Here is a 27,413-nt window from a genome sequence, read left to right as displayed (position 1 = left end):
ATGCGCTACTGTGCAGTTTTTATCTAATATGTAACTCAATTCTAAGACTAGTGGTAGGAAACAAACGTTTTAGTACCAATGCCAGTGTAGGAATGTTGGCTCCAGAGTAAAAAATTATCCTAAACCAAGTTTCAGTAAAATAACTTTATTTCCTAACATGATAAACATATACATCCAATAGGTGCCCACCTTACACATCTATCCACAAATGACTTCCATGTCCCCTCAGCTTTGAGAGCTAACATTTAGTAAAAGTTGTCTTGGTTGGGATGTGAGGTGTCTAGATGGCTAACCTTCTGAACATATTGGACCAGTCACAGCGGAATCTACCCCATTAGGTGAGCATAGAAATTCAGAGCATGGAGAAGTTACTACACTTCTGTGTCTAATGCTTCCAGATGAACAGGATACAGCCGTATCAGCCTGCACTCCCAAGGAATCGCATCAGTTTTTCTGATGATGGAACCATTTATCCACTGTATCCAGAAAAAACAAACAATAACAAACAAAAACCCAAATTAGAATCTGTTAAAAACCCAAATTATTAACATACAACAAAGAGAAAGCTGGCGAGGTAACTCAGCAGGAGAATGTTTGCCTACCAAGGAACACTAAACTGATCTGCACGGCTTCTCCCCGAGGCTTCCAGAACATGCATGCAAAGTTACAGTTGCAGGGCTGGTACTCAGCACAGCAGTTACCTGCAGCCTTCCCACTCCTTCCTCTCCCTTCCTGCCTTCAGATGAGGGCTCATATAGTCTCAGCTGATTTGAAACTCATTATGGAGCCCAGGTTATTCCCAAACTCTTGGACGTTGGGGATTAAAGGCATGCAATGCCAGCTTGAATTTTTTTTTTTTTTTTTTTTTTTTTTTTGCGGAGCTGGGGACCGAACCCAGGGCCTTGTGCTTGCTAGGCAAGCGCTCTACCACTGAGCTAAATCCCCAGCCCTTTGAATTTTTTTCAGTGGCAGAACCCTTTTCTCACCAGAAGAAATTTAGAGACTCCCTTTTCTTCCCTCTTCCTTCCTTCCTTTCCTTCTTCCTTCCTTTCTTTCAAGATTTATTATATGTAAGTACACTGTCACTGTCTTCAGACACACCAGAAGAGGGCATCAGATCTCATTACAGATGGTTGTGAGCCACCATGTACTTGCTGGGATTTGAACTCAGGACCCCTGGAAAAGCAGTCAGTGCTCTTAACCACTGAGCGATCTCTCCAGCCCTTCTTTGTTTTTTTCAGACAGGGTCTTGCTATGTAACCCAAGACCGGCCTCCAGCCTCAGGTTCTAGAGTGCTGGATTACAGGTATGCATTACCACGCCTCTCACAGAAAGTTCTAAGATCTAAAGAGGGGTCGGGTGTTTGGATGAGAATGGAGAACACAGTCTATGCGGGGTCCCTCCTAGTGTCCACATGGAATCTAAGGGGCAGGGTGATGGAATGTAGCCTAAAAAGGAGAAGATGGAAAAAGGAAAGGTGGGACGCAGTGTCTGTGCCACCCATATGGACTGGGAACCTTAGCATAGCTAGCATAGCCTGTGAAGGGAAACAGAGACAGGCTAAAGGCAGACAGCGCCGCTGTACTTAGGTGTGGAACTGTAGAGACTGGTTGCCAGGGCTGAGGGCAGCCAGGGCAGTTAGAGGGGAATGGTGCTGCCCAGCAGGCACAATGATGATGTCAAGTCAGAGCAACGAGCTTTCTGGGTATACTGAATGGAATGGGGACTGTGGTAATAACAATACACTGCACATTGATTTCTTCTTCCTGCTGCTTGGGAAAGAACACAGGTTCTCCAGCATGTCATGCACACACTCAATCTACCCTACTGGTCCCATTACATATTTCAAAGTGGTTACAACAGTAGACTTTAAATATTTGCCCACAAATAAGTATGTGAGGTGACAGATTTCCTAACTTAATTTAATCTTTCCATATTATAAACACACATCAAAACAACTTATACCTATAACTATAAATAACTATTTGTCAAGTAAAAATTATATTTATATATATATATATAATTTGCATACAGACACATAACTCTGTAGGACTGTTCTGAACTTGGTCTTACCGTCCATTGGTAGTGCGCAGGCAGACTCACATGGTGGTGGTAACTACAAGGAAACAGTAAAACGTTAAAATGCAGTCCTACCCCAAGAGGGACAGCGAAATGCACCCCGACAGCACTGGGAATGACGCCAACAGCCCTCCAAGTAAAAATGACTTACAGGAGCGACGGGGGGTGAGGCCTGCTAAGAGGGCGATATATACAATTTTTTCAATATAATATTTCAATTGTTAAAAAAAGAATTCCTTAGTTTTGTGTGCATGGACATTTGGCCTGCATGTGGATGTGCACCAAGAACATTCTGGGTGGCTGTGGAAGTTCGAGTCAGATCCCCTGGGACTAGAGCTATGGACAGTTTTAAACCACTGTAGGGATGCTGGGAACCAAACCCTGGTCCTGCAGAGGGAAGCCCTTCTAACTGATTAGCCATTTCTCCATTCCTTCTACACAAGTCTCTTAGTGACACACATGAAAGAATGTTTACGAAATAAATAAAACCCAGCATGACTCCATTTTTCCTATCCCACTCCAGCAGGGTTTGGTGGTATAGCCCAGGCTAGCACAGAACTCTTAGCAATCCCCCTGACTCCATCTCTAGAGCCACTAAGCGGAGTTTTGTTTTTCCTGTTCATCTCATTGTCAGGACTCAGGTGCAAACAGATGGACCTAAATGCCCCGGGCTCATCAAGTCTTTGGTGCCTCACTGGTGAGCCGGGCAACTCAAAGGTCATTTTCTTTTGTTTGTCAGTTTTGATGGCCTAAATGAAAATGGTTTTTCTTAAAAAGAAAAGAAAAAAGGAAAAGAAGATTTATTTTTCTGTCTGTGTTTTGCTGCATGTATCTGTACACCATGTGCATACAAGTGCCCAGGTTGGACCCCCTTGGAGCCAGATTACAGGCTGGTCATCGGCTGTAAGGTACTCTTTAGGTCTGGGAACAGAACCTGGGTCCTCTGCAGAAGCAGCACATTGTCTCAAGCACTAAGCCATCTGTCCAGCCCCATAAATGAAAAGAGTTTTTAAATGATCAAGTTCAGTCTTTTCTAAGTCCAAATGAGATCATTAAAATCAGCTCAGAGGCCAAGTGTGCAGGCACGTGCACACCACCGATGCACACCACTCGGTACACAGGTGGGTGGGCAGGGCTGCCATTTCCAAGCCAGCTACAATTACTCAAAAAAATGGAGAGATGGCTCAGCAGTTAAGAATACTTGGCTCTAAAAATAACTTACAGGAACAATGCAGGGTGGGATCTGCTAAGAGGTCAATATATTTGATTTTTTTAACACAACATTTCAATTAAAAAAAAAAAAGAATTATTGTATTTTAGATGTATGAGTATTTTGCCTGCTATCTGTTAACCTCTTCCAGAGGTCCTGAGTTCAAGTCTCAGCAACCACACGGTGGCTCACAACATCTATAAGGGGATCCGATGCCCTCTTCTGGCCAGGGGTGTATTTACAGCAAAGCACTCCTACAAGGAGCTGAGCAGATGATGGTGGAGAGTTCTGAACCTCCCGTATCCCTTAGGGACTCAAGTGTCTTTGCTCCACACAAGTCAGACATTCCTATGTGGTTTCTTATAGGAGATGGTACTAAGTACACTGCACCATCAACACTCTGGGAAGAACACTGTGCAACCCATCACTCTGCTTTTTACAAGTTATCTACTCTGCTGAGGGTCAACTTCCGGATGACCAGTACCAGTCGTCAGTTTTCCCTCCAAGATGTCACACAGTAACATGCACACGGGCTCAAATACTTTTGCAACAAGCATTTCTTCCCTTGGAGCACCCTAGCTCTCAGCCACCCAGTCACAAGCCCAGCGTTACTTACAGCATCCACAATGGCTTTGGCTGCATCAGGATCACACTTGAAGGGGCTCTCAGACACTGTGGTGTTCATGCTATTGAATGAAACGAACACAGTCAGAACACAGATGAACACTAAAGCCTTCTCATGTTCTAAAAAACTAAGTTGAGCCAGGTGGTGCTGGTGCCCACCTTCAATCCCAGTGCTGGGGTCTTGGGAGGAAGCAGTCAGACCTCTGAGTTAGAGGAAAGCCTGGTCTACAGAGTGAGTTCTCGGACAGCCAGGGCTACACAAAGAAACCCTGCCTTGAGGGGGAAAAAAACAAAAAAACAACCAAACAAAAAAAACCTACGTTGATGATGGTCGACCAGATGGTTTTTTGTAGCCCAGAACTCACATTGAATATAGGAATTAATGGTGCATGCTACCACGCCTGGGCCAGATGGCGTTTAAATTTGGTTCCACCTAAAGCGTTCTCACCCATCCTAAACATTCTGATCATTTATTCTAGCAGGTACAGATGCTTTTGTTGATTTACTTCATCTCTCAGATTAGACTTAAGAATCTAAGATTAAATCTTCTGTAGAACTCACTAAAACATCACACAAACACAGATTAAAATCTGTAACATCTTTCCCAATTCAAGAATTGGGAACTTCAAAGAATTCAGAAATCTTGACAGAAGTTAGGACCCTACAAAGACATTCACCATTAAAGCCCACAAATGGGTCTACGAGGCCCTCTTCTGATGTGTCTGCAGACAGCTACAGTGTACTTATATATTAATAAATAAATCTTAAAAACAACAACAAATGGTTGGAAGCAATCAATGATTACCAATAGGAATGATGAAAAATGGCTTATGGACAAAATAGACTGCTAAGGCCTGGGTAACTTACCTGGCGAGGCTGCCATTATAAGAAAACTTCCTCACATGTTTCTGCTGTTACTAGGAAACTGTCTAATGCTGAGATTGATTACATATTCTGGTATGTTCTGTGCCTTGGAAACCAGTCATGACAGAAGTCAGAGAACTGTTTTGTACAGTTACCCACAATAAGCTTGGACCCGAACCAACCACCCAACAGCACTTCCTGCACCTGTGAATAAGCTTTTATGGTATTGGCCTTTGTAAGATGCCCCTGGGATGGACCCCAACATAAGAGAGACACCTACACTAGTACAAGAAACTATTTGGAATAAGACTTCCATTTTGAGTATTGGTTCAGGAAAGTTTAAGTTCCCTCTCTCCTTTTTTTTTTTTTTTTTTTTTTTCCGGAGCTGGAGACCGAACCCAGGGTCTAGCGCTTGCTAGGCAAGTGCTCTACCACTGAGCTAAATCCCCAACCCCAAAGTTTAAGTTCCCAAGACCTCCCTGGGAACTGACATCCTCCTTGGCAGAAAGAGACATATACGTGGGAAACTGATATCCTGCTTGGCAAGTTGAGACAGGAATGTTAGACAAGTGCCATCCTGGTAGACAAGGTAGGACATGAATGTTAGGCAGGCAAGTCCCCTGCCACAGTTGATATCCCAGCCAATGGGAGCAGGATAAGTATACAACAAAGACACGTTCCTAAGGAAATCCCTATCCTAAATCCTAATAATGTGAAATAATTTGGCACAGATGTTTGTGGATTTTGAGCTTAAAAATCCTAAAGGATCTGTCGGGGTCAAGGTTCAGTTCCCAAATCTGGACCATGGGCCTGCTTGGCCAGTCCTGTCTGACTGGGATCAGATTTCGGTGTTCGTGTGGTTTGTGAGGTGATTCCTGGACCCCAACAGCATGGAATGTTGGACCATGTATAGGCAAACGCTCATTTCCCAGCACTCAGGAGGCAGAGACAAGCGATCTCAGTGAGTCCAGGTCAGCCTGGTCTACCGAGCTTGTTCCAGGACTCCAAAGCTACACAGAAAACCCTGTCTCAAAAAGCAGAAAAGAGGGGTTGGGGATTTGGCTCAGTGGTAGAGCGCTTGCCTAGCAAGCGCAAGGCCCTGGGTTCGGTCCCCAGCTCCGAAAAAAAGAAAAAGAAAAAGAAAAAGAAAAAAGCAGAAAAGAAAAAAAAGGAAAACAACAACTATGTTTTTAATATACTCAGTTGTGTGCAGCTGGGATCTTGCATGCATAAGGAAATTAGTCAACTAGTGCTAATTCTCAACCCTCTTAAAATATAAATTTATTTTATATGTGTGAATATACTGTCACTGTCTTCAGACACACCCGAAGAGAGCTTCACATCCTATTATAGATGGCTGTGAGCCTCCATGTTGCTGGGAATTGAACTCAGGACCTCTAGAAGAACAGTCAGTGCTCTTAACCACTGAACAATCTCTTTAACCCTTAAAACTGTATTTTATTATTTGAGACAGGGGCCTCTTATAGCCCAAGTTGGCTTCAAATTGGCTAAAACCAAGAATGATCGTGACCTTCAGACACTCCTCTGACTGCTTGAATTACAGGAACAGCTACCATACCTGACTTACGCAACACCGGGGGTGGACTCCAGGCCCACACTCCAACGGCTGAGTTACTCTCAGCCTTAGATCTGAATTTTAAGTTTATGACTAAGACTGTGTATTTTCTAACAACTAAACTTCTTCCTAGCTTTCCTACAGTGAGTTAATGTCTTTTGTTTTTTTTGGGGGGGGGGGGGGGGTTCTCTTAGAAAGATATACTTTACTGCTTAGTCATTGGGGAGTGGCAGTATTTGAGAAATATTAGGAGGCGTGGCTTATTGGGTGTGGCCTTGTTGGAGGAAGTGTGTCACTGGGGTTGGGATTTGAGGCTTCAAAGCCCATACCGGGCCCAGTTCTCTCTTGGCCTGTGGAGGAGGATGTAGCGCTCAGCTCTTGCTCCAGTATACATGTGCCACCACGATGACAATGGAGCCCTGAAACCATATTTCCTTTGACAGTGATAAGAGCTTTCTTGGTCATGGTGTCTCTTCAGAGCAATAAAACAGGGACTTAAGACAACTAAACCATTTATAAATTATGACTGATTAAGGCCTTTTGAATCCTTTCAAAAAATGTATCTATTTCATGTGTATGCACACACATACCACAGAGTATAGAGAGGTTAGAGGACAATGTGGAGTTACTCTTGGCAGCAAGAGTCTTTCCTGATGAGCTATCTCGAAGCCCACATTTGCTTCTGCTTTTTTGTTAGTTTCCCCAGTATAGGGACATGAACCCTGGTATTTTCAAGATAAAGTACCAACAGTTACTCTGGAGTGACTCTGGTTAGGCTCACGCCTGTATCTGTTTCATGTTTGGCAAGTATTAGTTCCTCAATTAACATAACTATTATTATGAGTAGAAGTAAATTTGGTGAGCATGAGATCCTGGTGGAGCAAAGACTGCTTTACTCACAGCACTTAGTACAATTAAAACCACTGATCCCCAAAAGAGCTCGGGTCCACAGAGACAAAACCTGACTGGAATGCAGCCAACAGTGCTTTCTGGGAAATGAAGCCACAGCCACTGAGGTAGGGTATGTGATGTCCCACCAACTCTAGGAGCCATGGTGGAGAGGAAGCCAGCCGCCCACCCTTCAGACACACGAGTTCCACTGATGTCCCAAGACAGCCTTCTTTGGAACTTTGCTTTCCCAATGTCTGCATGAAGCAGTGCTGATGGTCCGGTCCTCCAGGCTGTCTGAAGAGAAGCTGCAGATTCTACCCCACCCTGGCTCACACATCACTCATTCATATCTGATAGCAATGCACGCACACCTTTATCTGCTGCGCCCTGATGCTAGAGACTCGCACGCTTTGGCCTCACTGTCACCCATATGCATGGAGTATGTATTTGTCAAGAGGACTTTAAATACATATTTCTTTTCATTATTTTTGATTGTGTGTCTCTGCAGTTGGGTACATGCATGTGAGAGCGGGTACCTGAGGACGCCAGAAGTGTAGGATCCCACGAAACTAGAGTCAGCCAGTCACGAACCACCCGAGGTCCTGGGAACCAAACTTGAAGAGCACCAAGTGCTGTTACCACTCCAGCTCCCTTAGAGAGGACCTTCCGGACAGTTCTATGTTGCTGATGAATAAACTTGACTAGAAACTACTAGCATAATCAATTTTTATGTTATTTATTTGTTGAGAAAGGGTCTCACTATGTAGCCTTGGTTGGCCTGAAACTTGCTATGCAGACTGACTACCTTGCACTCACATAAACCTACCTGTCTCTGCCTCTCACCTGTGTGGAATAAAGATATGTACTACCATTTCCAGCCTTTTAAAAAATTCATTCATTCATTTATTATTGTGTGTTTTTGCACGAGTGTGCATGTACAAGCATTATGTGCATATCTGAAAATGCACATGCTGTGGCAAACTCTGGGAGCTGATCACCAGGCTTGTGCAGCAAGCAATTCATCCAACAGAATCACCTTACTACTCTAGCTTTTATTCCTACATAAATCTAAGAGTATGCAGAGGCATGGGAATAACTAAGTATATATTCCTGACAGTCTAGGCGGTTTGGAAAATGCAGCCCACCCAGCCCACCCCACAGCTAATAATGTACTGTGAACCTAGCTACTTTATGTTCGAGCACTGTGCATACACACCACTCTGTGAAAATGACACCTAACTGTTGTCTAACTTTCTCTGCCCCGAACAAGTATTAAATTGAGACAGTCTACTCAAGTATGTTTCCAACGTATCTTGTATTAAGAATGGAAAAGCAATTTGTCTCACAATGGTTTTGGTACTTGGGGGTAAAATGGCAAGTCCCCCACTTAGCATCTTACAACTATGCATAATTAGTCACGCACAGGATTGTGGGAAGGAAAAGATGCCCTAATCTATCAGGACAGTGTAATCCCTTTCTAACCTGTACCATAGCTTCACTCTGAAGAGACGTACTTGGCTATGTTTGCAAATCTGTGTGCATCCTTGTTTTATTTAGTTCTTTGAGGAAAAGGCAAAGATTCCGGAAACTCCTGTTGTACTCTTACCACTGGTAACATTACAGTCAGGGAAGTGTTGGTGCAAACCACTCCGCTATGTGCTAAAGGTACCAGAAGAGTTAACACTTACCAACTGATCCCTTTCCCATCTGTCTTCTTAGTCACTAATGCCTTCCAATAATCGTGGGTGTTTTTAATAATGTCAACTGCAAACTCCTGTAATTGAAGACAGGCATTAGGATAGTATATAAGGGGGTGTCTTCTGACCACTTACATTTCCCCAAAACTCCATATTTTTTTTTGTTTTGGAGTCAGGAGGCAATTTAACCAAAGGAAGTTTTATTTAAAAAGGGAAGGTGTATTTCTTTTATATAAATAAAACACCAAGACTATCTTGCATCTTAGAATTTTCTTTCATGGGTGTTTTTGGGGGGTAGGTACTAGGGATCGAGCCCAGGGCCTTACTACACATATAATACAAGCACTTATACATACCATGGAGGCGTATCCCTGGCCCCTTCTCTCATGGGAACAACACAGTAAGTGCTAAGTCTCAATTCAAATGCTCTAGGCCAGTTTTCAAAGATTCATTACCTTATTTTTAAATTCTGCGTTGAATGCAAACTCATTTTCTGGTTTCCCATCAGGAACCTTATACCTTCTAAACCAGTCAACGGTAGCTTCTAAGTAGCCGGGTTTCAGCCGTTCCACATCAGAAATATCTAAGGAGAGGAAACCGGCAGGCCACACTTCGTATAAGTATTTAGGCATTTGACAAAAACATCGAGTTTACACGGAGATAGATATGGGGAACATTATAAAGAAGCCCAAGATAATATTAGAGCTCAGAAGAGAATGCTTAAAAATTTAAAAATTTTTTTTCATCTGGCATCTTTGAGCAGCTTTGACATTAAGAACTGAAGAGAGTGATCAAGCCTGACTAACTGCTATTAGATCCAGGAAGAGAAATGAGTGGGGCTGGATAATCAAACCGGTTTGGCAGCCAGCGTCATTTCTATGAAGGGTATGAGATACTAAAAATGGCAAGTTGAGGCTGGGCTCTATGTCGAAGGCTCAAACTCCAATTACACACCAAAAGAACAGGAAAAGCAGACTCAACTATATCCACTTATGGGTAATACATTCTACTTACAGTCAGGGCTTCGCACAGAAACCCTGGCTCAAAAAGCAAAATAAATAAACAAATAAATAGGCCAGGGGTGATGGCACACGTCTTTAATCCCAGCAGCTGGGAGGCAGAGGCAGGTGGATCTCTGTTGAGTTTGAAGCCAGCCTGGTCTACAGAGTTCCAGACAGCCAGGGCTACACAGAGAAATCAAGCCTCAAAAAACAAAATAACAATAATTACCTGATTGGCTTACTTTGCAGCACTGCGATCAAACCAAGGGCCTTGTACAAGCTAGGCAAACACAAGTCACCAAGCTAACTGCCTAACGGGTGAGTGACATTTTGAATTCGAATGGACTACTTGACAGTACAGGCATTCAAAGTCACAAAATCCCTGCTCTGCACAGACGAGTACCAAGAAGTAAGGATGGGCATGGTGGCGCATAGCTATAATTCCAGCATTCAAGGACCCAGAAGCAGTCCAATGTAGAGCTCAAGGCTAGCCAGGCTACAAAACAATACAAAACCTACAGTGACAGAGGGACGTAGCCTCACCGCTTGAGACTAGCACAGGCACACCAAGTTCTTGACAGTCTGTGTGGGAGATTTCCTATGTTCCCCGGCTGCGTATTCGCTCCTCCTGTGGTTGCATGGGTATCCTTCTGTTCTGGGTTACAATGTAAAATGTCTGTGCCCCTCTTTGATGGAGGCTCATTTTGGTCAGTCGGTTGGTTTTTGGAAGTCTTTCCCTGTGTAGCCCTGGGTGTCCTGGAACTCATGTTAAAGCCTAGGGTGGCCTAGAACTCAGAGACCTGACTGTCTCTGTGCCCCCAGTGGCGGGAATAAAGGAGTGTGCCACCACGGACTGTCATTCGTGGGTTTTTGGAAGCATCAGAACCGGTGCTACTTTACCCAAGAAGAGACAATCAGATTTGTGTTGATCACTCAAGGCCAGTGTGGTCTACACAAGGAGTTCCAGGACAGCATGGGCTTCAGAGAAAGACCCTGTCTCAACAACAACAGGATTAGTGGAAGACTTTCTGTTCCCAGGTTCCCCATTTCCTTACCATGGTAATTGGCTGCGTCTGGATCGTCCACATTAATGGCAATGACCTTCCAGTCGGTCTCACCCTCGTCGATCATGGCCAGTATGCCCAGGACCTTCACCCTGATTATCTCACCTCTGGCACATACCTAAGAAACAGCCAGAGTCAGCACAAACAATCTTACACAACGAAGGCTGCAGGTTCTATCTCGGAGATGGCAACAAGTAAGAAAGGGATGTGTGTGTGTGTGTGTGTGTGTGTGTGTGTGTGTGTGTGTGTGTGTGTCTGTTCACTTAATAGACTTGAGTGAAGAGTTTTTAAAAAAATACTTTTGTTGTCAAGCATGACAGCACATACTTTTAATCCTAGCACTCAGGAAACAGAGGTATGTGGATTTCTGTGAGTTCAAGGCCAGATAGCATGGACTTCGAAGTGAGGTCCTGTCACACACACACACACACACACACACACACACACACACCCCTATACATACACAAAGTGTGATGGAGGTGGGGAGTATACACATGCAATCACACTGCATGCACGTGGAGGTCACTGGATAACTCTGTCCAGTCAGTCCCTCCCCCCACGGTCCTTTTGAGTTTTTTGAGACAGGGTTTCCCTGTGTAGTCCTGGGTGTCCTGGACTCACTCTGTTTACAAGGCTGGCCTTGAACTGAGGCCTGCCTCAGCCTCCCCAGTGCTGGGATTGAGGGTGAGTACCACCACCACCCCACTCTTTCCTTCCTTTTTTAACAGGGGTTTGAGGGAATCAAGCCCCACCCACCAGGTTTGCACAGCAATCACCTCTAACCACTGAGCCTTCTCATCAACACTATATTTTTGGAGACACAGTTTTCCTGTGTAGTTCAGGGTAGCTAGGACTTGCTATTCCAGGCTGGCTTCCAACTTGCCATCAGCCTGCTTCAGCCTCCCTCCTCTACTATAGTCACAGGAGTGTCATCATGCCCACCTCTTAAAGCAAACTTTCAAGAGCCACACAAATAAATATTTCCTAGTTCCATTTAGGTTGGAAACAGGATATTCAGGAGCTGTATTATTCTCTGACTGTTTCAGACAACTTCTCTCTACATAGCCTTGACTGTCCTGGAGCTCCCTCTGTAGACCAGGCTGGCTTTAAACGCCCAGAGATCTGCGGCCTCTGCCTCTCAAGCACTGGGAGTAAAGGCGTGTGCCAGGGCTCTCTGCTCTGCACTTTTTAAAAACTAAAAAGTAAAGATTGAATTTTTATGTCTGTGTTTTGCTGCATGTATGCACTTGTATGCCTCGTGCCTGCAGAGGCCAGAAGAGGGAGTCAGATCCACTACAAGGGAAGTTACAGAGAGTGGTAAACTGCCAAGTGGGTTATGGGAACTGAACTCAGGTTCTCTGTAAGAGCAGCCCGTGTTCTGAACTGCTAAGCCATTGGTCTAGCTCCGGACCTCCATCTATAAGGAAACAGCAGCATAATTGAGGGTATTTAACCTTTCCTATGCTGTCTTTGTCAGTGCTAAATGCGGCCTCTGTAATGTGTTTCAAACACAGCCTGCACCATGCTTTATCGTTTGCAGAAGCAACTGAACTAAGCTAGTCTTATGTCCTTAGCATACTGAGGCTCTGGGTTAATCCCCAGAACCACAACAAAGCAGACAGAAAGTCTGACTTACGACCCTAACAACACTGGCTTTGGTTGTTTATTATTTTACTGAGCTTGAGATCTTGAATTTTAGAACAACAGCCGACTCTATAGAAGAATCCCTCTATAGAAGACGCCTCTCACATCAGGAGGACCTGGCTAGAGTCGCTCACGGATCATCCCAAATCCTTCAGGAGGCCCAGCTATTCACCAGTGCTCACAGTTCATTCACTGATTTTCAAAATAGAAACCAGGATGATTCATTCATTTTAATGTCATAGAAAAAAATTCAACTTCATTACCTTGCTTCCAATTTCACAAACGTCAATTGGGTCGTTGTCACCACAGCAGCCAGTGTGCTCGTCACTGTGTCCTGGGTCTTCCCAAGTCTAAAACAAATCAAGGGTTAGAGCACAGCAGTCTGATGCACACCGCTGACCAAGTGCAACACCACACGAGTTCTGCTGAGAAATATAAACTGTTTTTAAAACTTTTACAAGCTGGATGTGGAGGTGCATGGCTTTGACCCTGCACAGCTGAGGCAGAGGCAGGTGGATCTCTGAGTTCAAGGCCAACCTGGTCTCCAGAGTTCCAGGACTGCCAAGGCTACACAGCGAAACTGTCAAGGAAAAAACAAACGACAACTTTACAATTTCCAATGAGGACTTTTAACTATACAGAAGAATTTTAATGAAATGTTGGAGCTTCTATTACATATATAATTCTAAGCTGGGTGTGTCGATATATGCCTTGGATCCCAGGAGACAGATGCAGGCAGATCCCTATGAGCCAAGGCTATACAGCGAGGTCCTGACTCAAAAACTCAAATACAAAACCAGAAAATGATCCTACTTAGATCACCTGACTGTGCATGCCTGCAGTCCCAGCACGAGGAAACTGAGGCAGAATCTCACGTTCCAGGCTGCAGAGGTCTTACTAAGCCACACACAAAGACCTGGGCATCTACAACAGTGAGGGTGGAGGGGCAGGGTGTACCTCAGGAGGAAAGCACTTGTGTGTACCTCAGGAGGAAAGCACTTGTCTAGCACTGCAAGGCCCTGAATCTGAGCAGCAGCCCTGGGAAGAAAACAAGTTGATTAGCTGCGCCGGGCACTTGCTGTATCTGCCTCCTGTCAGCTGGAGTCTCTTCATCACAGATGTCTCCAGCCCAGATGAGGAGGCAGAGAGCCAGGAGTGGAAACGGCAGCCTCTGATGGTGAGCGCATCCTTGCTGGCTGGGAGCCAAGGCCGAAAAGCTTCAATTACTGCCTTTCTCTCTTTGTTAAATCGTAGGCCAGAGGAACGGCAGAGCATCTAACAAAGAACTGATCGAGTGTGCTGCCGGCTGTTGGGTTTGAATTGTGGCTGTTGTTAGGTTCTTTTATTCCTAACCAGAACACACTAATGACTTGCATTTACCTCCTTATTTAGCCAGAGGAAAAAGATCAAAGCGAACTGGGATAAAGCAAGACGCTTCCGCCACTAGGAAGGCCTAGGAAGGCCAGAGAAGAAGAGCTCAGCACTGTTTCCCCACAGGGACCACACATCAAAGCCAAATACCAAATCAACTCGAGCAAGCGAGCACGAGTAAAGTGCTGTAATTGGGGCAGACAAATAACTCTGTGATCACCCACAAAGCAGGTGAGTCTGACCTACATTTTAATAACCTCTGGCTTTCACAATGACTCCACTTAACATCACCTAATGATGGACAGTAACATCCCACGACCCGAGGGAAGAACTAAGTTGTTAAAGTGCCACAGGGTCAAATGTATGACCTTTACTAATTGACACAAGCCTTTTTTTTTCCTGATTTTTTGAGATAGGGTTTTTCTGTGTAGCTTAAGGCAGTCTTTGAACTCAGAGATCTGCCTCCCTCTGTCTGAGTGCTGGGATTAACCCCCCGGCACCCACGGTCTGCAGTCTAAGGCTCGCCATCCCACAATCAAGGGCATCCTCCTGTTTGCTTGCAAGGTCTCTGCTGTTAAGAAAAGGGGAGCTCGGGGTTGGGGATTTAGCTCAGTGGTAGAGCGCTTGCCTAGGAAGCACAAGGCCCTGGGTTCCATCCCCAGCTCCGGAAAAAAAAGAACCAAAAAGAAAAAAAGAAAAGGGGAGCTCATCCTTATCCAGCCACAGAGATTCTGGCCTCAAGAACCACGCCTTCCCGGAAATGGCAGGAAGAACACGCATGGGCAGGAAGACATGAAGGGCTCTTTTCTTCCCAACAACTGTCCAGGCTGAGTGTGATTTATGTCTCAGAGAATGGAGGGAGACGGGTGTGTCTGCACCCCACTTGGTGTGGGCTTCTTTGGGGACAAGAGTCTTGCTAAAGCTAAGCTTTCGGCTCTCGGCCTTCTTCAGCATCTGGAGTGCTGAGTGTGCAGATGTATATGATATCTGGGTAGAAAGCACGGCTGTGATTCTCTCTTTTGCAGGCGGTACTGTGTGGGCATATGTTCCATTAAGGTCAGAGGACGACCTACAGGAAATCTCTCCTTTTGCCATACAACCTTGGAACTCAGGTCGCTGAGCATCTGGCAGGCACTTCAACTGCCCAGTCAGCTCTCTGGCTCTCACTATGTAGCTGTGGCCGTCCCAGAACTGGGTTTCCTCCGATTTACATCACTCCCCCTGGAGGCTGGGATGGCAGGGGTGTGCCCCAAGCCTGGCTAGAAACCAAGGCTTTAAGCACCCAGGCTCCCTCTTCTCAGCAGACTCGCTACTAAAGCTATGAAGAACGCACAGTTGAGAGTCCTCAATGAGTCCATAGAAAAGGGACATTTTAGAAAATCTGAGTTTAAACATGGACATATTCCTTTTAGTTAACCCTGGAAAGAGGTCATTAAAATGTTTAAAATAAAATTATCCTGCCCAGTGCTTTTCTGTTCTACGTTAGCCAGCATTTTGTGCATTTAAATGTTTGATCAAAAGTGAATTCATTTTTATTAAGCTAAAAGAAAAAAGTATGTTTTCAGGAAGTAATTGAGCTCCTGGACACGTACCTGGGGGATGGCGCCATAGTTCCAGATGTAGCCTTTGTAAGGGAACAGATTGGCCACATAGCGGAGCTTTCCCTTCTTCACGTCTTGCTTAATCGGGTTTAAAGGGTCCTTTGTAGCAATCTGAAACGGAACGGCAGGGTTGTGCAACACTACTGGAATAAGGATCCCAGTCCAACTATACGGGGTCTGTGTCGTCCTGTCCCGTCCCATCCCACAGAGCCAGACTGCCTCAGCTTGGTCCCCAGTGGCCTACAAGCTGTCCTCTGTCTGCCACAAACAGCCACATGCACGTACAAGGTACACTTCTATAAATTATTAAACAAATAATTACAATTAAAAAAAGAGTTGTAGGAGAAGGACAAAATAACTATTATCCAACTTCAGTGTTCCTTTCTATTCAAAATTATTCAAACATCTGAGAGTCTGGTGGACATGAGTGTACTCACTGTTTTAAAAAGAAAACTAGGGGTTGGGGATTTAGCTCAGCGGTAGAGTGCTTGCCTAGCGAGCGCAAGGCCCTGGGTTCGGTCCCCAGCTCCGAAAAAAAAAAAGAAAAAGAAAAAGAAAAAATAAAAAGAAAAAGAAAACTAAGGAACCTAGCTAGGCATGGTAGTCATGCCTTTAATTAATCCCAGCTGTCAGGAGGCAGGGGCTGGCAGGTCCTGTAAGGTAGAGGCCAGTCTGGTCTACATACTGAGCTCTAGGACTACACAGGCCCATCAAGCTCTTCCTGCTGAGATGCCCAGGAGCAGAGAGCTCTTGATGTGGCCGCACAAGCCTGACGTTCCAGCACTTAGGACGCTGAGGCCAAGTTCAAGGCCAGCCTGGGCTACACAGCAGCACCTTATCTCACTAAGACAAAAGATAAAAATAAGGAATAAGAGAAAGGATTAAGAGAAAAGAAAAAAAGCAAACATTGACGCCACTTAGGGACCATCAGAAACAGTGGCAGGGACAAGCAGAAGCCTGGGGAAGCATCTGGGGACATGTGTGCTGCCAGCACATGAGCGAGGTTACCTGGAGCAGAGAAAAGACTGGCTGGCAGGGGAGGCAGACCCGGGAAACAGTGAGACCAGACACAGGAAACCAGAAGTCTGCATACTTCTCATCTTTAAACTAGTCAGTTTGCCTGGATCAAAATCTAATTTACGTGCTTGGGACTGGATAGAGGGCTCAGCAGAAGACAGCCTGGTGCTCGTGAAGAGGAACCCAGTTTAGTTCCTACAGCCATGCCGGGCAGGTCATAACTACTTGTAACTTGTGCTGCAGCAGATCCTACACACTGCAGCCCTCTGCAGATACCTCAACATACGTGGCACACTCACAGACCCACACAGACAAATTAAATAAAAATAATTTATGAAGATTACCAATATGCCAAGTCTGACGACCTCTCTTACCTCCATTTTTGCATTTGACCAGCGTGGAACCTCAACCACCATGTGGAACACATCCTGGAAAACAGGGAAGGTGAGGCGAGCAGAACCCCCGGTCCTCATCTCAGTGTGTCTGGCCTCTTCCCTCTGAAGTTAAACTATTAACTCTACCAGACAATTTAAGTCAAGGACATTTCAACAAAACGCAGAGGTGGGCGGTGTGTGTGACAGCAAACAGACATAATGTGGTATAATCAAGGCGGTGCGGGCATGGCTCGCTTATCTTTCAGCCAGGGATGGTACACATTTAGAACCACCGCACAAGGGAGGCATCACGAGTTTGAAGCTTTCTTGAAGCATGCACGCATGCACGCAGACACAGACACACACACACACACACACACACACACACACACACACACACACACACACAGACACACACACACACGAGAGTTTCAAAAAAAGGAAAGAAGCAGGGTTGGGGATTTAGCTCAGTGGTAGAGCGCTTGCTTAGCAAGCGCAAGGCCGTGGGTTCAGTCCTCAGCTCCGGAAAAAAAAATAAATAAACGGAAAGGAGCAAAAATAAAATCAAGGCTTTTAATTTCCAGCAGCAATATCCCAAAGATCCACAAGGTGGCACTGTTGCAACATGAAAGATTAAATGAAGGGGGTTGCGGGGGAATCAAGGAACATAGTTGGTAATTTTTCTTTTCTTTTTCCTTCCCCACAAGAAATGGCACCTAATGCCTGGACATTGCAAATAGCTGTGATCTCAGCACTGAGGAGGTGAATGTAGGAGGCTCAAAAGACCAGCCTCTTTGACAAATTAAGGCTAGTCTTGGCTACTTCAGACCTTATCTCAAAACATAAAAAAATGAAACCACAGGATGACAGCAGGTAGAATGGTGCGAGATGGGAGTAGAGCAGCAGAGTGAAGCACGAAGGATCAGCTAGAGCTGAGTCACCAGACAGAAGCTGGGAACAACGCGGACACGCTAGACATTAAAAGACAAAGACTCTAAAACTATTTACTACTGCAAACCTGTAAATGCAGAAAAGAAAAAAAAAATCCTCAGAAAAGAATTCTACTTAAAAAGGGACTGGAGAGATGGCTCAGAGGTTAAGAGCACTGACTGCTCTTCCAGAGGTCCTGAGTTCAATTCCCAGCACCCACATGGTGGCTCACAACCATCTGTAATGGGATCCAATATCCTCTTTTCTGCTGTGTCTGAAGACAGCTACATTGTACTCATATACATAAAATAAATATTAACAAAATTCTACTGCAAACACTCTAAAGCAAGAAGGCTTTACATACATAAAAACCTGGGGTCCATCCCCAGCCCTGGACAAAGAAGACATGATGATGCACATGCCTATAATCCTTGAACTTTGGAGGATCAGGAATCGATGGCCAGGGGTTGGGGATTTAGCTCAGTGGTAGAGCACTTGCCTAGCAAGGGCAAGGCCCTGGGTTCAGTTCCCAGCTCCGAAAGGGGGGGGGGGGAGGATTTGATGGCCATCCACGGTTATAGGGTGGTAGCCAGCCTGGGCTACGTGAGAGCCTGTCTCAGAAAGAAAAATGAAAATAATGGATGCATGGAAATTGGTAGTGTGCTAGCCCAGCGTGGGCGAAGGCCTGGGTTGGACTCTCAGTGGCTCACAGACCAGGCATGGCAGTACACACCTAAGCTCTAGCACCCAGGAAGCAGAGGCAGCCAGGGCCATCCTCAGCTACATAGCAATTCAGGGCAGTACGGTCTACATGAGACCCTGCCTCAGAAATAAATAAACACTGCCCAATCTAACCTCAGAGTTAGGAAACATTATCAGAAGAGTGCAGTGTATTTATAAGGACATGCCCCTGCCCAGTAACAACACTTGTCTTGAGACGGAGTTTTGCTATGTAGTCCAGGCTTTAAACTTAATCTCAGCCTCCCAAGTGCTGGGATTAGGGAAGGCACCACCCCACTCTGCCTGATAATGGTGCTCTCAAAAAAGTACCAAGATACTCAACACTGCGCACTGAGTGATAAGGGACTTTAGCCTTCCTCTTCAGTCTCTGAGGTTATGTCATACAAGGAGATGCAAGTAAACAGAAGACTGGAGAGACGCACAGGCCACTTCCCAAGAACCTGGGTGGAGTCCCAGTACCCACATGGTGGCTCACAAACATCTGTCACTCCAGTCCCAGGGATCTGCTGGCCTCCAGGGAGGCACCAGGCACACATGCAGTGTGCAGACATACATGCAGACAAACACTTGTACACTTTTTTTTGTACACTTTTTTTAATTTGAAAAAATAAAATAAATTTCTGAATTATTCTGTCCATAATTGAGAGTGTACCTGAGGAAAATACAATGGTCAAAGTTGACACAGTCGTGCCACCTCCACATGTGGAGTTGTAACTTACAGCCAGTGATTCCTGTGACTGCCACACCTGCTGCTGGTCCTTCAGAGTACTAAAGGCATTTGTCATCTTCCTCAAAAAAAAAAAAAAATCAATCCCACCAAAGAAAATGTGATATATACCAAGGGGAAGACTGGTGCTCAACAGTGTTAGGAATCAGAGTATAAAACAATACACAGACACACACACACACACACACACCAAACGTCCAGCAATACAAGTTGAGTGTTCCCTTACCCACAATATTTGGACAGGGGCTGGTGGGATGGCTTGTGGGATAAAAGTGCTTTCCAGCAAGTATAATAATAGTTATAGGAGTTCAATCCTTGGAGCCCACGTGGTAAAAGAGAATGGATTCCTACAACTTGTCCTCTGACCTGCGCACCTGCACCACAGTGTGGACATTTCCCACGCATACATACTCCCTTAACAATCGTAAAAATGGTCAGGCCCGTAAATGTCTCAGATTTCAGAGATCCTTAGACTGATATAATCCCATAGGCTTTACTGGGTGAGCACGTTCATCCAGTAATCCAAACACTCTGAAACCTGAGACTCTGAGTGTTCAGTTCATGGATGCCGGAATGGAGGGCCTTTTGTCTTACAATTAAAGCTTTCACTTAAGTCAGTCAATCTCACTCCTGTGGTCAGAAATAGGCATAGACACCCATGAAACGTGACTTAATCTATCACATCACCTAAGAACGAGCCCCTGTCTCCTCGTTAGAAATGCTGGAGAATGACTGAAACCCGGTGAGATCGCTAACCAGACCTTTCAGTGTCTCTTCTTTACCAATCTAGCAAGATTTTGGGTTTTCAGCTGTCAAAACTGCCTACGATTTAATGCCTAAGCATGTAAGCGTTAGTCTATCTGATTAAAGCATGACTACTTTTTTTTTCCAACAGAAGAAAAGATACAGCTTCAGATGTATCCGTGTCCACCAGGAGCCTGGAACACAGTCAGTTCTATTACTTCACATAAGCACTGAAGGCATGGCCCAGAGAAACACAAGCTTGTGAATGCATTTTAAGATCTGGGTGTGGTGTACGCCCATGGCGTATACTGGTGGAAATAAACTGAGCCAGGGGTATCGGCAGTTAGAGGTCAACTTTCAGTGCACAGAATGGGCCTTAGCAAACTGCCTCTAACCCTTGCTACTCGGGGGCTGCGCAGAAAGATGGTGAGATCACGGCCTGCCTGGTTGCACATGCACAATGAGTTCATGCTACTCGGTAAGATCTTGCCTCAAAAATAAAGAGGGCTGGGGGTTGGGCCCATCACCCCTGGTTCAACTCTCAGTAACAGGAGGAAATAAAACTCAAAACCAAAAGCAAAACCAGAATCAAGCTGATCTTCATCTTCCCATGTTTCCTATCGCTGGTATTAGGCTGAGTCTGGCATTGTTCTGAGTTTGTTTTCTGTCATCTCTGTGTACGGACTTGGAAGATAATTTCATGGACAGATGCTTTTATACTTGAGCCCAAAATAGAGACAAAACACATTTCTGCAATTAACAACAAGAGTAAACCCCTGCCTTGCCCTTTACTACCCAATATATCTGGACTGAATCCAAGCAGGATACCTGATTCACAAGAATTTCCTGATCTCGCTGGCTGGATTAGCTAATGCAAACACAATATTGTCTGGACTGAACAAAGGCTCTGACATGGAATACAATCTCTAAATCCTCGGACATTTTTCTATTCAGGAACCGAGTCACTGAGTCGTCTTGTTAATGACACACCTACAACCACATACAAAAACGCACACAAGTACACTGACATTGAAATATGGGGTCCGGGAGAGGCAGTGGATGAGATGCCTCACTGGCTAAGGGCACTGGCTGTCCAAGCTGGCAGTGCGAGTTGGATCCTAGAACCCATACAGCGAGAACTAACACCACTGAGTTGTCCCGACCTGTGCACTCTGGCATTTGTGTGTGCACACCCCCACACTAGTCATAAATTACACTCCTCTGTCATAGGTCAGGTTGCTTTTTTCATTGTAGTCCAAAATAAGATCTGTCACCCATGACCTTATCTATATCCCAATGAGAGAACTTCGTAAAAACCAAAGAACTTTCCTGGCTTCTTGGAACAGAAACTGGCCCTTACAGTGTGAACACTGGTAAAATCCAGTTGTCGCAAGAGTCTGTACACTTATGAAAAATACTGTTATGAAACACACCAGATCATGGTGGTGCACACCTTTAATCCCAGCACTAAGGAGGCAGAGGCAGGTGACTTTCTGAGTTCGAGGCCAGCCTGTCTACAGATAAGGTTCTAGGACAGCCAGGGCTCCACAGAGAAACTCTTAAAAAGCAAGCAAGCAAACAAACAATATTTCATAACAGACACGACAGGTTCATAAGACTTCACTGCGTCGGAGAACCTGAGAAATGATGTTTTGAGGACATCAGAGTCAGCTCCATTCCCTCCTGTGGAGTGTCCTGAGATCACTGTAAACCACTTGTGAACATGGAAACCCAGCTCTGTATCGAGAGACTTCTCTCCTCAGCACACCAGTGTACAAAGGACATGGACACCCGTGGACATACCATCAGTAAACCCAGACTCTCTGGTTCCTACGTCTTCCTAACTCAGAATACCCTGGGTTAGGATTGTGTAGCACGCTCCTATTAAACCGTATGAGATAATTCAAGCCAACCCAACAAGCCAGTTCAATGGGGAGACTCAGCAAGTCGTATCAGCTGTCAGGAAGCGATTGATATACAACAAATCAGAGAACCTAAGCAAATATAACTGTGAGGTTCCCGTAGGAAGCCATGTCCAATTAAAGGTCCTTCCTGCAACTTAGGTACATAATTGGCTTTGTCTGCTTCACTGCCTCCAAAGCGGAGTCTGGGTCAGACAGGGTCCTCTGCCGCTACCTGCAGACTGCAGTTCTTGCTAGAGTTCAGGGGTCAGGAGAACTACAGGACGCTTTCTGGTAGGAATACAACCCAATGTGTTTATTTCTCTCATTTTTAACTTAAAAAAAAGTTATTGTGTATATATGATATATGATATATGTGTGTTCACGAACACACATGCACAGACAATTGTAGAGGTGGGCTCTCTCTTTCCAGGGCAAGCGTTTTGTTTTGTTTTGGTTTTCTGAACCACCACCCCAGCTCTTTGGGGTCTATATCTAGGCAACAGTAATGGTATGAACAAGAAGTGAAGATTTCAACCTGACAGCATCATTCCGGGTGCGCTACGGTATCCATGTGGGCTAGGGAGCAACACTGAGCTAGGGTTAATGAGGGCCCCAGAGAAGGAAGACCCAGTAGGCAAGGGCGCTTCTATCCAAGTCTGCCAACCTGGGTCTGATTCCCAATTCTACACGGTAGAACCAGCTCCTGCATGCTGTCGTCTGATCTACACGCACGCGCATACACACGCACACTGCCCCCAATAAACAAATAAACGAAGTCCGACAGCATACAAAACTTTGTCTCTAATGTGACTCATAGTTCCTGAAAGAAGGGGCTGGAGAGATGGCTCAGTGGTTAAGGGCACTGACTGCTCTTCCAGAGGCCATGAATTCAATTCCCAGCAACCACATATTATATAAAGCTGTAAACTTTTTTCTCTCTTTTTTTTTTTTCCCGGAGCTGGGGACCAAACCCAGGGCCTTGTGCTTGCTAGGCAAGCGCTCTACCACTGAGCTAAATCCCCAACCCCTGTAAACTTTTTTCTTAAGAAAGTAAGGATTCTTACTAATTTGCGGTAAACCCACACCAATCTGTGCTGTTAGATTTCTCCAGTTCACTGGTGCGTTCAAGAACAGACATTTCTCCTCAGAGCTGTGGACTTACCTTTCTTAACACTGTTTGCAAACTCACTAACTGACGAAAAGTACTGAGTTTTCTTGTATTTATTGAGTTTACTTTTAATGTTTAATAAACATACCACATGGTTTATTTTAAACCATTAATGAAGCCGGAAGGCTTCAGTTCCAAACCTGCATAGCAATGTTACACACACCCACAGAGAGGCAGCTTAAACCTCCATTCCTCCTCTAATTGATAGCTGCTTTTTTAAGCCAATGATCTGATTCAATTCTGGCCTCTTAGCTGCTCAATGAACCTTTAGCTGAAGGCACAGGAGGCATTTCAAGTTTCTGGAGATTAAGAAAATGCAGTCTGCACAGCTAGGGAGCCAATTAAAGACACTGCATTTGCTGGACGTGGTGGCGTGACTTTCCTTCCAGCACTCCAGAGGCAGAGGCTGGCGGGTCTCTGAGTTCAAGACCAGAGTGAGTTCCAGGGCATGCAGGAATACTTAGAGACCATGTATTAAAAAAAAAAAAAAAAAAAAGCAAAGAAAAAAAAAGGGAGGGGTGAGACCATTTTTGAATGACAGGGATTCTTACCTTGTCTGCGTAAATTGGAACATCATGAAATGGAGAAATATACTGCCCTTTCTCATTTTCTGTAAATAAATAAGAAAAGCTGTTGTGACTGGGTACATTTCCAAACGCACAAAATAGACGTTTCTGAACAGCAAGGTGTATTCCTATGCCTTAAAACAAGAACAAACCAAAACAAGGGGCAGACAGCATAGGACAGTGCATGCAGGTGCAGTCCTACCATGTGCTAAGTTCTGGGTTCAATCTTCCTCAGGCTGGAGGCAGACAAAACCCAGGAAACCACTGTCCGGCTGAACCAGACAGTTTGCAAGACTGCAAACCCAGGAATTGGTAAATCAGGAGTTCAAGGTCATACCTGTCCACACAGTCAGGTTGAAGCCAACCCAGGAGATGCTCTAGGAGACCCCATCTCAAAAATACTTAAGAACCAAATAAAAACAAAACAAAACAAAACAAAACCTAGCACCCAGGAGGCCAAGGCAGAAGTGCTCTGGGACTTTGAAGCCAGCTTGGTCTACATGGGAGGCAGTTCTACCCCAGCCAGGGGACAGAGACACTGTTTAAAAACAGATACAGCGGTTTGCATCCCTGACCCTCTCCGGGACCAGGTTTCTATTCTCCTTGCACTTTCTGCTTTACCCTGGGTGTTACTTCCTATTGTGAGTGCAATGACTTAGCTGAACCTCCTGCCCAGCAGGGCTTACTAAGTACAAGGCGATCAAACTGTTTTGACTATTTCAGTTAACTATTTCAGTTAACTGCTTACCAAATGGTGAACTACCTGCAGGAAAGAGACCAACCCACCAATTACCTTAGGAACTCACACTGTTTTCCCGGACACTTCAGACCTACTTGGCTTAAGAATGATCTAGTCACAATGACATCTTCTCTATTCTACAACCATCAAACCTGCAAAGTAATTTTAGCCCAGTTTGATGGCACATGCCTGCTATCTGAGCTTTGGAGAGGTCGAGGCAGGAGGATGAAGAATTCAAGGTCATTCTTTGGCTACATATAGTGAGTCTGAGGCCACCTTGGGCTCCATAAGCCCTGCCTCAAAAAATAAATAATAAAAGCCAGGTGTGGTGGTACAGGCCCTTATTACAGGGTTTTTCTGTGTAGCCCTGGCTGTCCTGGAACTCACTCTGTGGATCCGGCTGGCCTCAAACTCACAGATCTGCCCTCATCTGCCTCTGCAATGTCAGGATTTTACCTTTATTTTGTGGAGGGATATATGCATAGCTGTCCTCGGCTCAAATTAGACTTTTATATGTTTTAAAGAGACTGGAAAATGTAGCATTATTAAGAAAAAGAATTATTTCTATTAAGAATGGATGCTCGGGGGCTCAGTGGTTAAGAGCACTGACAGCTCTTCCGGAGGTCCTGAGTTCAAATCGTAGCAACTACACAGTGGTTCACAACCATCTGTAATTGGATTTGATGCCCTCTTCTGGTGCGTCTGAGGTCAGCTACAGTGTACGTACATATATATTATTATAGTAATATCTTATATATATTAATAAGATATATAATTATATTAATATATATCATATATTAATAGGATATATAATTATATTAATATATCATATATTAATAGGATATATAATTATATTAATATATCATATATTAATAAGATATATAATTATATTAATATATCATATATATTAATAAGATATATAATAATAAAAAGAATGGATGCTGTCAGGTGTGGAGCCTGAACCAATCTATTTGCTAGTATTGGGATGTTGAAGCAGGAGAATCTCAGGTTTGAAACCAGGCTGAGCTAAACAGAAAAACACTGTGGCCCCCACACCACTACCCTCAAAAAAGGGTGAGAAAAATACTCAAATATATCATTTTTTAAAAAGCTCAAAGAACGAGAACTAGTTAAATTACACAGCGATACTAAGTTATTAGTATTTCTTAAGTTCCAGATAGCCCATGTGATAAACTTCAGCCTAGTCCAAAGTCGAGGAGTGGCTTTGCTCTCCACTAACAACTGTAAAATACTCACCACCAACGCATTAAATACATTAAAAACAATATGTTTGTTCTGCACATATAGTTTGAAGACAATTCCCAGCGACCCACAGGGTCACCCTAAAGGTCACTGATAAATTCTGAAGCCAACATTATTTCCATGACAAGTTCCTACATTCTGTCCTTACTGTTTGATTCGGCAATTAATTAAAAATTAACTAGATCTTCCCTGGTGGTTTAATCTTCATTAGATATATGTTTAGGAGTTCACTGTCCTTTTTGCTCCAAACCAGACTTAAATTTGCTAGGCACTCTCTGTTCATTCTTTAAGGAATGCCTATTGCTCTTTTCTTCGAGATTCATGCCCATCCCTTCCGATTAACCATAAAGAGATTACAAATTGGAAGGGCCTTTGCTGACAGCATCGAAAGTCTCTGTTAGTTCCCTGAATGTATACCTACAAGCTAAGGGCTTCCAGGAGAAACCCAGGCAGTTTGCAAGTACCTACAAGGAAAAGCTGACACAACGTGGAAGGCCGATAATCGACTCCACCTTTTGGAGTGCAGGGCGGGTTTTGGTTGGGGGTGTAACTAGTACGTCCGGACTCGGGTCCCTGCACCCGGATTAAGAACCTGGCTGTTCTCCCTCCAGGTCCTCAGCTGGACATCACCTGTCTGGGGAGGCAAAGCCTTCAGTCTCCTAGAGAGCACTCCGGGCCATCAGTGCTTCAGAGAAGCCTCACCACACACCACGTAAGACCTGGGCCTTAGTTTCCCATCTCTAGAACACTGGGGAGGAATCGATCCTGTTTGGCACGGAATTAAGGTCTTGAGAAATCTGTCCTCCAGCCCGCGATCCTGAGGACAATCCTCTTAGGCGGTCTGTATCACCTCCCGGCACCTTCTAAGGGTGACTCAGTGGTTTCCTTTCCCACGTGGCCCAAGTTCGAATGTGTGGAGGGAGCGCTCGCGGTGGGCACTGGGATGGAGGCCCTCGCTGGTCCCGCCGCCCGCCCGCTCGCTCGCCCGCCCGCCCGAAGGAAGGGGACGCGCCCGCCTGCTTCTCCAGAGAGTCTGGAATGAATGGGTGACCGGGCCCAGGGCCCCCGCCACTCACTGATGAAGACGCGGTACTCCAGGGTGAAGGGCGCTGCGCGCTCCTCGCTGCTGAAGCTGCTCATGGTGTCCGAGATGTGCCTGTGCCGCCGTCGCCGCCGCTGCACAGCTACACAACCACACAGCCCAGCCTCGGAGCGGTTGTACCGTGGAGGAAGCTCGCGCCTGCGCACCACGAGCTGGCCCGCTGGTCGCCGGCGCCTTGCCTTTAACGCATGGGGCTCGCCTTGCACCCTGCCCCGCCCCGCCCATCCGCGCAGGCGCACTCTTCCCGACGAGCCTCCTCACGCCCCGCCCCCAGTACAGCCCAGGCTCCCAACCTTGGCCACGTGGCCGGCGCCGGCTGCCCTCTGGAAGCTGACAGCCGGTTGGTGGCTACACCGGGACAGAGCGCTAGTTATTCTCCAAAGGCTCGCGAATCACTCACCTTTGATTCCACTCAGTCACATCATTCGGAGCAATTCCTTATCTCAGAAGGCCTTGATAAGTCACCTCCTTTCTTTTTTGAATTTTCGAGACAGGGTTTCTCAAAGATATTCATCT

General features: G+C 45.3%; 1 protein-coding gene across 2 annotated transcripts; it reads right to left on the bottom strand.

Annotated features, from left to right (window-relative positions):
• Nucleotides 1-129: 129 nt before the first annotated feature.
• Ppa1 (inorganic pyrophosphatase 1) lies at nt 130-27,063 on the bottom strand. Of its 2 annotated transcripts, XM_087597209.1 has the most exons (12): nt 26,872-27,051; nt 23,779-23,837; nt 19,404-19,469; nt 17,014-17,067; nt 15,614-15,733; nt 12,914-13,000; nt 10,998-11,124; nt 9,397-9,524; nt 8,933-9,018; nt 3,906-3,975; nt 2,074-2,116; nt 130-476 (listed from the first exon to the last, which is right to left on the bottom strand). In XM_087597209.1, exons 1-12 carry the CDS (start codon nt 26,933-26,935, stop codon nt 445-447), a joined length of 936 nt encoding a protein of 311 aa, XP_087453335.1. In that variant the 5' UTR covers nt 26,936-27,051; the 3' UTR covers nt 130-444. The 2 variants fall into 2 exon arrangements, with proteins under 2 accessions (XP_087453335.1, NP_001094304.1); NM_001100834.1 differs by lacking the exon at nt 19,404-19,469 and having other exon boundaries at nt 26,872-27,063.
• Between the last annotated feature and the right edge of the window lie 350 nt (nt 27,064-27,413).

Source organism: Rattus norvegicus, chromosome 20, assembly GCF_021556685.1.
Source record: "Rattus norvegicus strain SHRSP/BbbUtx chromosome 20, alternate assembly SHRSP_T2T, whole genome shotgun sequence".
Taxonomy (NCBI): domain Eukaryota; kingdom Metazoa; phylum Chordata; class Mammalia; order Rodentia; family Muridae; genus Rattus; species Rattus norvegicus.
Note: the sequence above shows the minus strand (reverse complement) of the source record. Positions and strands in the feature narration are given on the sequence as shown.